The 14,919-nt window shown below is 43.9% G+C and overlaps 1 protein-coding gene and 1 long non-coding RNA gene across 5 annotated transcripts in view; one reads left to right on the forward strand and one right to left on the reverse strand.

Moving 5' to 3' along the window:
* Positions 1-14,919, reverse strand: part of LOC130572264 (uncharacterized) — a 54,960-nt gene that overhangs the window by 11,281 nt on the left and 28,760 nt on the right. The window contains exons 4-5 of one of the 4 annotated variants that reach the window (XR_008965197.1): positions 14,627-14,765; positions 10,967-11,025 (exon numbers count right to left, since the gene is read on the reverse strand). The exons of 2 other annotated variants lie outside the window; for them this stretch is intronic. This is a non-coding gene — a long non-coding RNA (uncharacterized LOC130572264). Of the gene's footprint in view, positions 1-10,962; positions 11,026-14,626; positions 14,766-14,919 lie in introns of those variants that run through there. One more of the 4 variants, XR_008965195.1, reaches the window with a different exon arrangement.
* CRHBP (corticotropin releasing hormone binding protein) lies at positions 884-11,646 on the forward strand. Its single transcript, XM_057363836.1, has 7 exons — positions 884-1,785; positions 2,223-2,316; positions 2,928-3,085; positions 5,099-5,309; positions 7,931-8,079; positions 9,386-9,503; positions 10,931-11,646. The coding sequence occupies exons 1-7, from the start codon at positions 1,507-1,509 to the stop codon at positions 11,086-11,088; spliced, it is 1,167 nt and encodes a 388-aa protein (XP_057219819.1). The 5' UTR covers positions 884-1,506; the 3' UTR covers positions 11,089-11,646.

Consider the following 14,919-nt stretch of genomic DNA (forward strand, 5'->3'; position numbering starts at 1 on the left):
AAAATACCTCTGAGAGCAGAGGGGTGGAGGGCCTCAGTGGAGGGGTAAAGCCATAACTTTAATCCTATCAATCTCTTTAGAGAATGAGCAAAAGGATAGCAAGTAAGGATGGGCTCCCTTGCAGCCCCTTCTGACCCTGACGGTCTCCAAGAMACCTCTCACCTTCTTGATTAATCTTCCAGCCATCCTCTAATGCAAACTGGGGCTAAATCCTGCAGTTTTCCAACAAAACTTATAATTCCCAAGGAACTTCAATGGATTTCAGATTCCAAACTGCCTTGTATAATCTGATAATCCTTGCCTAAAATGACAGCATTTAAACAATTCAAGGTAAGCACATTAAGAGAATTGATTCAGTCTTGGTTCACGCAGTGATTAATTACTTATTTCTCCAAAGCACTTCTATCAACCTTTGAATCCAACCTGTTGCCAAAGTTCAAAACCAATGTATTCTATTTCCTCTGTAATTATTTTGCAAAAAAAAAGTCACAGAAGTTCTATGCAAATATGAAGCAGTACTACAGTTTACAATAAAGCAAACAGTAAGACAAGAATTTGTGTAACAAACTCAGAACCACAGGTGTATAGACAGAATAATATTTGTTTTTCTACCAAAAAAATTGCTTGAAACAGCAAGCAAATGTTTCTAATGTCTATAAAACCTCCCAATGAAATCAGGAGCAACAAACGTTAAACTTTGCAAGTCTGGTTCATATTATTTCAAAGTTTTGTTCATATTATTTCAAAGTGACATTTGATGTGAAAGCACAGAACAAAAGGAGACATTAGTAGCCTAATGTGGGGAAAGGGTAGTCATCCTCTGTGGACTACTGATAGTTCATCCTGGTCAGGGGAAAACAAGAATATACCCAACAGTATATTCTTAACAAGAATATACCCAGTGGCACCTAATACCTCTGCTGAGTTCCTGATTTTTAGTACTCTGCAGAATTAAGAATTTACACTCACAGATTCAACTTCTTAAGGTCTTCCCAGGTTTCTCTTGAGGATCAGGGCTGAAGCAGTATCAGGAGTTCTGTGGTGAATATGCCCTTGGGTACCCCATGTTTTCATAATTTCTGCATGAAAGCTCTTTCTGGTGGGGAAAGCTGTCTGKTTTTGCCCGTGTACTTGCTGCAGAGCCCTGCAGGGATGCTGGCACAGGTGSAAACCTGCCTGGGATGCAGGGGTGCCCACCCAGGCCTGGCCAGCAGGAAGCACCTGGCACGGGCACTGCAGAGAGCTGCAGGTCACAGAGCAGCAGGAAGCACTGCAGGTCCGAAATGCCCCAGGACTGCCCTGGAAGGAGGGAGGGATGCTCCTCATGGCTCACTTCGGAGTAACTGGAAATAAACACAGTGCATGAGTGCTCCATCTGCACGGGGATGGGCTCTCTTCCCCAGAGGTTTTCAGCTTTTCCACCAGATAGAGAAGTAGGAAAGACATCTGCCGGAGAGGGGAATTCAACCGTCTTGAAAATTTGTGGCTGCAATTTGGACCCTCGTCATGCCCACGTACTGTGTCACTGCGAGAGGAATTCAGTTACCATGGGTTACCCTATCAGTACGGGGACCAAGTGCCTCCCCTCCCAACAGCTCTATAAAAAGAGTCGCTCCAAGACACCCCAGCGGCTCCTGCCTAGCGGCACAGACCCGGAGAAACTTGGCCACRGAGAGAGGGAGGGCCGCCAGAGGAGGTGTCAGCATGCCGTCTGCTTTCCAGTTTCAGTGCCACCTGGTTCTCATCTTCCTGGCAGCCTCCAAGGGAGAAACCAGATATCTTGAGGTGAGCAATAGGGCTGATGATTAAACACCTTGCTGTGCTTTTAGCTGCTATCTTCTATCTCGTGCTCTCAGCTTTCAGGCATTGCGCTTTTTTCTCTCTCCCTTTTCTATTCCCACTTCTTCTGTATTAAACTTACACCTGGATGACATTAATGCAAGAGTTCCATGTATTCTCTACTACCACTTGATTTATTTGTCCTCAGCAATTTTGCTGAGGATTTAAGAGACTTTCTGTGCACTTAGCTGCTGGGCTCACTTCTTAGGTGCCAGGTTTATTTCTCCTCTGCTGCAGGTTGCCAGCTTTCTGACCGAGCCCTTCCACAGCTGCAGTGCTTCTGGAGGAGGGATGTAATGTGCTGTGCCTGTTCCTGAGAGGTGCAGGGAGAGGGCTGCATTTCACTTTGCCCCAGACTCTTTTTGCCCTCCGTCTTTCACCAGGTGAGGGATGCTGGTGAAGATGACCCCTTCCTACTACTCAGTGAAGATCTGAAGCGAGAGCTGTCTGCAGGGCAGATCTACCGGCGGTCACTCCGTGAGTTTCTTTARTGCTCCGGTAGAGAATTTCGGCAGTGGGAGAATCCTGGGGGTACCCAAGGGAAGGAAAGGGCTGACTGGGAGTAACAGACCTGCAGGAGCTTTTTGCAAGGTTAGGGAGAAGAAGGACAAAGCATTAAAACAGTAGAAACTTGTGGTTTGAGGTAGAGGGTCAGGGTTCATAGATGATGGTCCCAAATAATGGGAGTAGGATGGGGATTCTACTGTCCCATGTCCCTGGGCAGGGTCATACTGTCAAGGGGTGGGGCAGGTGTAGCAGCTGTGATTAGAGGGAAAACTGAAAGAACAGAGTGTTTGTGCACTTGTGCACGTACACACACAGAGTTTTCTGCTCAGAGATGCTGTGACACACCATCCCCCCGCATCCCCCCATAGCATGCCTTCGCTCACACCTGCGGGTTACTATTTATCCTCTGATGCTCAGCACGCTCCTAATTGCTTCAGCTGGCTCTCCCTGTCCTCGCTGCCAGCCGGATCCCAGTGCGGGGGGGTCTCTCCTATCCCCCTTCTGCCCTGAGCGGCGGGAGCTGGGGCTGAGTCTCCCTCTGAGCAGGCAGAGGCAGCAGCCCTTTGTCCCTGCTTCTCCAGGGTGCATTGACATGCTGAGTATAGAGGGGCAGTTCACCTTCACCGCAGACCAACCTCAGCTGCACTGCGCAACCTTCTTCATCGGGGAGCCCGAGGAGCTCATCACAATAGACTACGACTTCGTTAACATCGACTGCCAAGGGGGGGACTTCCTGAAGGTAAGCAGCTGCGAGTCTCTGCTCTGCTCTGACTTGTGAGGCGTTTGCTGTGTGTGCAAAGCTCAGGCGAGCGTGCAGGCACATGTGTGTTTGTGTGTGTGTGTGCGCGCCTTTGCAAAGCTGCCGTGCTTTTGCAAAGCCGCCGTCTCTCCGGGACTGCTCTTCCTCCTCGCTGAGGCGCTCTGAGTATGTGTGCCCCTCCTCTAAAGCACAGTCAGGTGCAGGACGAGGATCCCTTTCCCAACTGCAGAGCTGGCTCTTCTGATCTTTCCCAAAAGCACCTCTGTGGAGTGCCCATRCCTCGGGGAATGGCTGAGAAGTTTGGTCATTAGGATTTTCTTACTGCACTGTGAATCACATGAGTCCTACAGATAGTGACACAGCTCTCTGACTGGCTGTTACTGCTCCCGGACCTCTGCTCACAGGTCGCTTAGATTAATTGTGAGTGGATCATTGCAGGCTTAATTCAGAATTTCCTTGCTAGAACTTTTCCCGACATTGGCTCTGGACAAAAAGAAGTTCATGACTCAGAGCCGTTTATATTCCAGTGTCAAAAAACTTCACCAGCACATTTCTCTGGCAGACAAAAGTATTCACCAAGATCTGAACTCAGCCAAGGAGAGAAGGGGAGGCTGAATGGTCCCTGGCTACTCCAATTGCCTTGCACTTTGCCCTTCGTGCTGCACTGGCCAGGCACAGCACAGATCAAGTCCTAGTSGCAAGCTGAGGTCCTGGAAGGTGGAGAAGGAGTAAAGCTGCCCTTTAGCCCTTTCCTCGTCTCCTGCTCCCTTTACCCTGAAGAACCCTGTCCTTCCCCATACCCTGGGTGAGATCTCCCCCATATATCTACAGGGAGGCTGATTATAGTCTCTTGGGGGTCAAAGGCTTTTGTGCCTGGATTTATGGTCACTTATGTAGGCTAGAAAAAGGCCAAGARGTCTTTGGTGTTTTATTGAGCTCTTCTTTCTTTAGTAATGGTGCCCCAAGCTTCTGTGGCATATTACTGTGTAATTACAGGCAGCTTTTTCCTCATGAAATTTGATCGCTTGCATCTCATTACTTCAGAAATTTACAGTTCTGGCAAATCCAGAGACTGATRCTTACATATATTTTCGTCAGAAGTGCCACATACTCACATTAGAATTATTGACTGAAGTGATGGCTGAATCTGGTCCTTGATTTTTGGGATTTTTGACTGGAGGGTGGAAGGAATTACTGTGTGAGAGCAGCTAGGAGGGAATTGAAACAGTAAGGCAGACAACTGTATATCTATGCTAGCCTTAATACGTATTTCTACTTCTAACACACTGCTCTGAAGATGGTGAGAGAAAAAYTGTTGCTTTGTTGTTGTGAAGGAAAGATTTGTAGAGGTTGATGCTTAAGGTCTAGCCAAATATGTAGGATTTGTTTTGCTTTCTAGTCATTAGGATGAGAAGAAAGAGCTGACACAAGTGAAAGCAATACCTCTGCTCCCAAAGAGTAATTCCTCTCTAAAGTTTTTGGTGTTCCAGTATCCAGGACCATTAATGAAAAGCTGGAAAACATGGATGATGGAAAATTACAGGCCAGATCAATACGCATAATAGCCAGAGTCTGAAAAAGTTACATTTCTTGTGGCTCCCAAATCAAGCTGGTCCAAAACTTCTCATAGGAACAATCAAATTGCGAAAAAGAGAATGTGATGATGCTGAAGAAAAAACAGAGATAATTCCCTCAAAAAAAAAAAAAAAAAAAAAAAAAAAAAAAAAAAAAAANCAAAATTGTCATCTGAAGGAGATAAAATCATCATTTAAACTTATCTGTATCCCTTTCCTAAATATCAACTGAAGTGTGAATAATCAGTTAAATGTTAGGAAATCAATAAACACAAAGAATTTTTGTTTTTGCTTTGTGGCTCTGAACAGGTAAAATGGTGTCAAAATAAAAGAGTGTTTGTCACACTACACTATGTTTCTCTTCTCTAAGAGAAAGCAATAAGCAAAAGCCTTGTTTTAAATTATGAAACCTTTATAGGTATTTGATGGATGGATACTCAAGGGAGAGAAATTTCCCAGTTCCTTGGACCATCCCCTCACCACTTCTCAAAGATATGTAGACTTCTGTGAAAGTGGGAATATTCAGAGGAGCATCAGATCATCACAGAACGTGGCAATGATCTTCTTCCGGATTCACCAGCCTGGCAATGGATTCACTGTCACAGTCAAGAAAAACAGCAACCTCTTTCGTAAGTCTGCATTTCATACCACCACAGGGGCTTGAGTTTGGGAYGGGAAGCAAAAAGAATGTGTTGCTTTGCACTCAATTCTCTCACTGTGGCTATCTGCACTGRCATGGGTGCAGTAAGGCCAGTGAAGCCATGCTCACCTGCATGCCTGCTGTCATGGTTTGAACCCTGGCCGAACACCAAGGCWCCCACGATGCTTCCCCCCCATCCCCAGGAGAGGCAGAAGAGAGAGCAAAACCCTAATTATCACAAAGATTTATGGCTTTTAGATAAAAGAAGGGATTGAGAGAAAGATTTCACACTCCACGATGGTCAAAAAAGGCTGGAAATTAAGTTGAAAAATAGATTTATTACTAAAACTACTAAGAAACTACCACACAAAAAAGGGAGAGGAGCAAAGACAGAGGGCRAATTTATGCGAAGCAGGGAAAAAAAAAMCAGACGGTTTAAGACACCTGTTTCTCTCTCTTTTTGCCCCCCGCCCCTCCCACCTTTCTGCACAGGAGGAGCAGGGGATGGGATTTTTCTGGTCAGTCCATCATCATGACTTCATGGTTTAGGAGGAGGGATCCTTCATCTTGCTCAGACTGCGGAGGGCTCTTCCCAGGAATAGACAGTATATCACTGCTGATGGCCTGGGGTTTATTTTTTCCTTTACCTTGTCCATGGGAGAGGGAAGCAGTCCACCAAGGCCAGCTGGCTCCATAATCGAGAGCAAAACTTTGCTCGAGTCTTAACACAGCTCTCTCTGGGCACTCATTCACTCCAGGCATGGGTCACTACCCCCACCACTGCATCCTCCAAGTCTCCAACTGAACATGATCACCTCAGGWACAGCTAATTTTCCTCCATGGTTGGCACCACAGCTTTCAAAGCACCGTCTTCTCCTCATCTATCTCCCTGACATCTCAATTTTTTCTCACATCTCCTCACGCTCCTCCTCCGTCCTCCTCTGTCCTCCCCTGTGCAGAGGGGGGCTAAGGTTACAGGCTAATGGCAGCTGCTGCAGCTGCTGCAAACTAACTTGTTTTGAATTCTTTAAACCTGAGACCATATGTCATCACAGAGGTGTAACTAGCATCTCCAATTGGCCCAGGTTTGGCCAGCAGCCTGTCCATCACCCTCAGAGCCATCAGAGATTGGCCCTAAAACACAGGGGGGCAGGGCTCTTTTTGCTGGACATRATGAAGAACATGTCCAGAATCTTCTCACGGGAGCCATTTTTGTGATTTTTCCCCACCATTGAAAACTGTTAATCCTCCACCATTTTTAACAGCAAAACCACCACACCTACCTAGACTCAGGCTCACCGTGTGTCTCAAGAAAAAAAACAAGGAGCTTAAGAGATCACACAGGCTTTGATATGCAAGACCATAAGGCTCTTCCTTTCAAATACAATCTCTCCCAATCTAATATTGGCATRTTCTAACACATTTAGTACAAATAGTATTCCTTTAGCAATTTCAATCTCAGCATTTTCTAGATCTGGGTGCACAACGAGGAAAAAATATTTGAAAAAGCTCAACAGCAAAATCAGTGTATTGAATAGTTATGTGGTAGTTACGAGAGGTACGTGATCACAAGGATCTATTTGCAAATTCTTTCCCTAAGCMTCTGAGCTGGCAAGGCACAAATTAGCACAGAATCATACAATGGCTTGGATTGAAACAGATCCTAAAAATAATCTAATTTCAMCCCTCCACCATGGTCTGGAATGTCACCCACCAGACCAGGTTGTCCAGGGTCCCATCCAACCTGGTCTTGAACTCTGCCAGCAGTGAGGTATCCACAACTTGACTGGACAACCTCTACCAGTACCCCACTTGAAACATTTTTTCCAGAGAGGACAGGATTTTCAGCAATTATGGTTCAGGCCAGTCTGATTTATCTGCTAACCATGCCAAAAAAAGACAAAGGTGACAGTATGTCTGCCCTGTTCTTACTCCAAGTTATTCAGACTTGAGTKTGAATGCTGGGTTCCCACTCTGGGGCAACTTCAAGCCCCAGATGTGATGTGGGGATGTGATTATTGTATTCAAYTGCTGCATGTGGCTGGTGCCTTTCACTGTCCTGCTGAATAATCTGTAGGACCCCAGATCTGTGTCAAGGATCCCTTGTGATGCTCACATAGATGATAAGCTATCCTTTATCTGAACTCTTAAATATGAACTTTAAATCATCCTCTCATTTTAATTAGATATTTTACAGGGTAACAAACTCCAGTTAAGAAGAAAAAAATAGTAGTTAGGGGGTTGCTGGCAATGTCAGGCAATAAGCTGTCAAAATTAAACAAAATTTCYCCCTCCACCTATGTTTATTCTCATTTAAAATGAAAAATAAGCATGAGCCCCTGATGTACRGATTTGGGGTGTGAGCCTTCCTGTTGACTGCCTCACGCTCAGGTTCTGCCAGACTTCATGCTACATAGTAAACAATGGGGAGGGTATTTTTAAGGAATAAGTGCTATGCAAGAACCTCAGAAAATATGTGCCATATGTGTATTTGGTTGTAACTCACAGCAATTCAATTMTCTCTTTTTTATTGATATTCTTAAGTACATAGTTTTGCTGCGAGCAGTGATGACTGCACAGGTAACTCTTGTACCTTTTCCCATGTCCCAGCTTGCAATGTCATCTCTCAGACTCCCTCAGGAAGGTTTACCATGGTCATTCCTCACCAGCACAGAAACTGCAGCTTCTCCATAATATACCCTGTGGTGATAAAAATATCTGATCTTATCCTGGGACATTTAAATGGCCTCTTTTTAAAGGTGAGTTCTTTATTTCCTAAGAAAATGTTAGCATGTGTAATTTTCCTGGGCACAGAAGAGGGAAGGGATGAGACAGGGGTAGCTTGTGACATTGGCTGTGTGCTCCAGACCACTCATACACATACTGAGGGCTCTGGTTTCTCCCCAGAGATCAGAGCTGGGGCTGTCTCTGTCTCTATTGTCTCTGTAATGTTGCAGTGGCAATCAAATTATGCAAAATACCACTAATGCATGTAATGATTGCTTGCCATAACAAAGGGTAAGGATTTCATTATAAAGAAAGGAGCTTTCTCCCCGAGAGCTGTCTGTCTGTATTTGAATTAATGAAAGCAGCAAACGCTCGGAAGAGAGAAAGAAGACAATAGATAGCAAGGTATTATCACAGAGAAAATACAAATGTGCTCACAACCCRTTGCCTGCTCCACATGCTGAGCATCCTCTGCTTCATCTGCTCTGATCTGGGGTATTAGGTTCTTGGTGACAGACAGCAAATGACAGAAGCTGTTGGTCATACCTGTGCCTGGGGGGCCTAAGAAGGTGCCAAGTCCAAATCATCTAGAAGAATAAAGCAAGGAAGTTTGTTTTCTCCTGCCAGTGAGTCTGGCAGCCKAAGTTCTTGAAGAGGATTGCCAGTGTCTGAGCAAACCAGGCTYTGAGAGACGGGCAATTAAATTGGTTGACTTACTCAGTGGTGGGCAGAAAAGAGACAAAGCAAAGGAAGGTGAAGAAACCAAGCACTTAAATAGCAGCAAAGGGGTGACAGCCTAAAGGTACTCACGGTGCCCATGCAAGATGTATTTTGCAAAAGCAAGGAACAGTGCTTGTAGGTCTAATATAAAGTAAGCTTTTTTTTTCTGACAAAACTGCTCTTGTTAATTTCTACTTTAATTGAACTTTGCCACAATGGTGCATTTTAGCATTTTTTTAGGAATTAGGATTATGGCGTAGTGGAACTGAAGTTCCTGCCTGCCAGCTAAATGTAGGCATACATGGAGCCCATGCCTTCATTAATTTGATTATATGTCTAAGTGTCCAAAATCAGATTGCTTATCTGCATTAAAAGCAGTTGAATCAACTTATCTACTTGTCAGTAATTTTCAGAGTCTACTTAGGTCTTTCTTTGGAATGCCTTAAGAAAATTACCTTACTTATGTCAATTCGAGGTAGTACTGCTCAGGATGAGAAACTGATTTCACACAGCTTGGAGCACAGGGGGCTTCTAAAACCTATTGACTGCAATCATGTCTGAAGAACTGCTAAATCTCGAAGATAAATGATAAATAACATTTAGCCTCTGTCTGTTTAGAAACCAGCAGCAGGCTGTGCAGGAGTTGGAGATTTTGTAGAGCTTCTTGGAGGAGCTGGCTTAGACCCATCCAAGATGTTTCCTCTAGCTGACCTCTGTCACTCCTTTCATGGGTCTGGTAAGAACCCTTTCTTCCAATTAACTCCACATAATAAAATAATTAACCATAATAAGACATGCAGAGACCCACTCACACACCTSCTCTTCGTGCTAGACTGGTGAACTTCACATTTAGCAGAACATGAGAGCAAAGCTATTCAAGCCTGTGGTTTGGCTATGTGTTACATCGAACCCACGGCCACCTTCATTTGCCCCTTCAGTAATCTTTATGACAAGGTTAATTTATGCATATGTTAAAAATTCTTGTCCTATGACAAAAATAAATACTAGGATGGCAGCGTATAAGAAGGTCAGGAAATTCACAACAAATGAAGGCGGACTGTTACATTTTCAGTTAAGGACCTTTTCTCTCATTTACTAAGTGTTTCCAAGGCCTTACTTTTCTGCTGCAGGTGTAATACATAAACCCCAAAAGTCTCAGAGTTCCCATTCTCTGCTTCAAGCACTGCTGGGGCTCTGAACCTCTTTCACTATCATGCCAGTCCAATGACTTCTTTCTCCCCATAAAAATAAGAATTTCCAGTTTTCCCTAATATTCAATAGCAGACTGCAAATTGTGGCAGTGATATGGCAGACTAACCCCTGTGACACTCCTGCCATATGCCAGGAGTATCAACAAGGCACTTGCACAGGGGCATGTCCACAGAGTTGGAGAGCAGAAATATGCCCTTGTGGTCTCCCTTGCTTTTCCTCATACCAAAAATCAAGAGTGCGGGCACTGTTCAAAGACTTAACTGGCAAGTGCTGCTGTTCTGTGACAATACAGAGGACTGTAATGAGACTAATGTGTTGTTTTCCTGGTGGTGTGAAGGAAATGAAAATCCATCTCAGCAGTTCCTGCTCTCCCAGTGACTCACCAGATTTCTCCCCAAGTGAGGAAGGTTTCCCAGGTTCCCCAGGAAAAAAGGCTTTGCCAAGCCTCCACTCAAACGTGTTGTCTAAAGCAGCAATTAGTGATACAGTTGATTTCCCTCCACAGTGTGTCCATGTGCTGGGCATTCCCATTCAAGTTGGTCTTGATGGGACTGTCACATGCCTTTGTTCCTGTGAAGAAAGTCCTTACACACAAACCTGCTCATCCCTCTAACAGAAAGCATTTTGATATTGCTAATTTTGGCAGGATAGAGTGGCATTACCTTTAGTGATTGCTCATGGTATCTAACAGTAGCACATAGATCTGGAGTGGCATTTGCATGAGGGAAGGATACTTGATTAAATACCCAAACATTGTAAAGCAAAACTAACTAACAAAAAAATTTAATCAGCATTATCACTACTGGCAGGTCATTACAATGCAAACATTGACTTTATTTCCAAAATTGCAGGTATCAGAACTTTATAGTTCCCAACATTATATATATCTTTCCCCTTACTCTCTCTGATATAAATCTTTATATCTTTTTTGTATTTCTTTTYCCTAATTAGCCCAAATGAAGATTGGCTGTGACAACACCGTGCTGCGGATGGTCTCCAGCGGCAAACACATCAACCGTGTGACATTTGAGTATCATCAGCTTGATCTGCAGGAAACAGAAACAAGAAAGGAGAACAGCATTGAGGAATTCTGCTTTCCTGGTATCTGAGATAYCAGGACACACATCTTCACAWAGCTGATAAAAATAAGGTTCTATAATAATGTGTTTTTTCCTTTAATTAGCTGGTGGTGTCGATTCTTTCTATAAGCATAATTATTTTTTTCATACAAATCAGTCATTCCCATGAGCAAGTAGCAAAAAGCAACAYATATATTAATCTTTGTTATTATCATTATATTCTTTCTGCAATGTTTAAGCTCATGWATCATATCCAAAATCAATAGCAAGAATAGAAGGGTATGTTTCCTGTCTAAATGTTGTTAGGAAAATAGACACAAAGTCTAGTCTGGGGATATACGAAACCCACAATAAATATAAACTTCATGCAGCAGCTTTATCCTTTTATATCAAATATAAACAAAGAAAAAGATGGTGAAATRTACTTCCAGTTTTGTAAGAGAAAGCCTGATGTTAGTGTGTGTAAAAACTACTGTTTTATTTATGACTATAAATGTACTATTTATTTCTAATTACATGTTTTTAATAAAAATTTATAGCATGAGACTTCCTTACACAAATCCAAACATAAATAAATACATTTAAAGAGTTGGCAAAAAGTTCTCATGTTGTATTTTCTCTGAAGAGGTCTTTTAACATAGTGACTAAACTTCCTAAGCCTTCCACAGTTTTGCAGAAATTAAAATTTTGAACACATGTTGCTGTAAAACCATGAACTGTTATAAGCAAAAATTTTGTTTCCCTAGGTTGCTTACAYCTCCACATAGAATAAATTCCAGCAGTACACTTACTGGCTCTTTCCCTCTTTCAGATTTTTTGGTCAGGTGTCACACTGACACGCAGAGGCCGCGATGCACAAATACAGATTCATTTTTTTCCAGGCCTTTGGTGCCCCAGAAGAAGAGTGCCAGCCTGAAGAGCTCTGGGAAGCTCAGCAGAGGACTCGAGCTGTGTCCTAGCTCTGAGGACAAGGACTGATGGGTATGTTTTCTGTGAGTGATACCTGGCAGTAACGGGAGCAAACAGTTCCTCCTCTAGGGCTCAGTTAATGTCAAACCTAACTAATCCAGCTGCATTCCTGAAACCTTTCACTCTAAATTATGGCTCTTAATCTCATATTCAATCAGCTAAAATCAAGTGTCTTGATGATTCAGCAGCTCTGAAGTTAAACTACCTGACTGATGTGGGTGAAAACAWGAGGATGCCTCAGACTCTCTCTTTCGGTTTTGGGAGCCCTGTTTTTGTGACTGACTCATGAACACATGAATATGTTTGGCAGACTGGTCAGACTCAGGTGAGTGTATCCACCCTGCAAGGATGTTTTATGAAAAAGCTGAAGATTGTGGGAATGCTTTCCTTTGTTTCAAAGGAAACAGACAAAAGTGCTGCTGACTACTCCATGACATGAAACAGGCCTGACTCAGGTCTCTGAGTGGGGCRTCTTTGGCCACTGCATCCCTGCCCGAGCCTCATGCAACCCACTGCGAGCTTTTGGAGTCCTGTGGAAATGCTGGCCCTGTTGGTGTGGTCACCCAGCACCAGACACATCAAATCCTAGAATCCTAAAATCATAGAGCAGCCTGAGTTGGAAGAGACCTTAAACCTCATCTAGTTCCAACCAGCCTGCCATGGCCAGGGACACCTTTCACTAGACCATGYTGGCCAGAGCGCCAYCCAGCCTGGCCTTGAACACTGCTGGGGTTGGGGCATCCACAGCTTCTTTAGGCAGCCTGTTCCACTGCCTCACCACCTCTCAGGAAATAATTCCTTCCTAATATCTAACCTAAATCTACCCTCTTTCAGTTTGAATCCATTCCCCTTGTCCTGTCACTGCATGCTCTAGCAAAAAGTCCCTCTCATCCTATCTTGTAGGCCACCCCCTCAKGTACTGAAGGCCACAACTGGGTYGCCCCTAAGCCCTCTTTTTTCCAGGTGGAGCACATCCAATTCTCCCATCTCCTTTTCCTGATAGGAGATATGCTCTGCCCATCTGATCATTTTGTTGGCCTCCTCTGGACTCACTCCAGCAGTTCCATGTCCTTCCTGTGCAGGGTCCCCAGAGCTGGATGCAGCCCTGCAGGTGGGGTCTCTGCAGAGCAGAGCAGAGGGGCACAATCCCCTCCCTGGCCCTGCTGCCCACGCTGCTCTGGATGCAGCCCAGGACACGTTTGGCTCTCTGGGCTGGGAGTGCTCATGGCTGGGTCACGTCCAGCCTCTCACCCAACCACACCCCAGGTCCTTCTCAGCAGGGCTGCTCTGATCTGTTCACCCCCAGCCTCTGTTGATACCAGGGTTGTTCTTGCACTTGGCTTGTTAAACCTCATGAGATTCCTGTAGGTCCTCTCCTAAAGTGTGTCCAGGTTCCTCTGGATTACATCCTGTCCTTCAGCTGTGTCAACTGCAAATTTGCTGAGGGTACACTCAATCAAAGRTAKTAAATAACACTGGTCCCAGTACAGGCCTCTGATACCACTTATCACTGATGGCCTCTGCAACTCCGAGGCATTGATCATTACACTTTGGATGTACTCTCAAGCTGATTCCTCATCCACCTAGCAATCTATCCATTGAATCCATCTCTCCAATTTAGAGAGAAGGATGTTGTGGGGAACTGTGTCAAAGGCTTTACAGAACACCAGACGAACAACATCTGTAACACTTCCCTATTCCATTGATGTGGCCGTCACAGAAGGCTTCTGAGTTGGTCAGTCAGGGAGAGAAAAATCAGGGCTCAATGAAAACCCATTTTGTGTGAGAAAACTTGCGGTAACAGAGCATGTTTGTCCCCAAATATGTCGCTCAGCTCATCATTTCTGAGTGCCTGTCCCAGTTAGGGTGCCCTAACTGCAGGTAGCCCTACCAGCCTTTCCTGAGCACCTTTTCCTGAACACCTAACTTTACCAGGGCAGTTTCTGGGTTGCACCCAGAAATGGGGAGTGGGGAATAATTTGGAAAATTGGGAATAATGTCAAACTGTTCCCATGTCAGACTGTTCCCATTCATGATTCATGCCTACCTTAAAACTGGAGAGAAAYAGAGGTCTTTAAAACTTTAGTCTTTGGTCACAAACAAACAGAGGAGTTGAAACCTCAAAAAGAGATTTCAGGAGCTGAGGACTAAGTCACCAGTGAAGGTAYACTCAGAGCCTTTTGCTTCATGCAGTTTCGTAGATTTTCCACCTTTCAGCTTCATGTGGTACTTTTTTTGGCTTAAAAACCACCAAACTTCTAAGACCTTTTAAAAAATATCCTTAATGCGAGAAGATTTGAGATTTCACCTTCCAAAGCACCGATAGTTGACTCTATCACTAAAAAAAAAACATTATTCTGGATGAATGAGAATGAAAAACAACACTCTGCATGTAATTGGAAGCACCTATTGATATTATTTCATTTGTAATACTCAAGTACATAGTGTTTTTTTTCAGAACTGGTTGTCATTTCACACCTTTTAATCAACATAAATGTAGGCAGAACCATCAATGATGCCACTTCTCTCTGATAGCTGTCTTGGGCAAACCTGGGTCCCAGACAGCCAGGCACTCTCTTGTCTGTGCTTTAAGATCTACCTCATGCACAAAATCGAGTCACTTCAATTTGCATATGTGTATTTCTGGAGGCCSTCCTCATTTCAGGAGTTGCAGAACTTCTGTCACAAGAAGTCAGTTCTTAGATGTCAAATGACATGAATCCTCAARGGTTTAGTACCTGAGAAGTAAGGAAATAATTATCCCCATAAGTGAAAAATAAAAAAAGCRATAAAAGCACTGCAAGAAGAAAAATTTTAAAAAGGCAACTGAAAATTTGTAAATGAGTTTTAAAAAGCAGGATTAGAAATAGGTAAATAACACAAATATCTGTT

This window comes from Malurus melanocephalus, unplaced genomic scaffold, assembly GCF_030028575.1.
Source record: "Malurus melanocephalus ecotype Western Australia unplaced genomic scaffold, MMel_1.1 scaffold_31, whole genome shotgun sequence".
Taxonomy (NCBI): Eukaryota; Metazoa; Chordata; class Aves; order Passeriformes; family Maluridae; genus Malurus; species Malurus melanocephalus.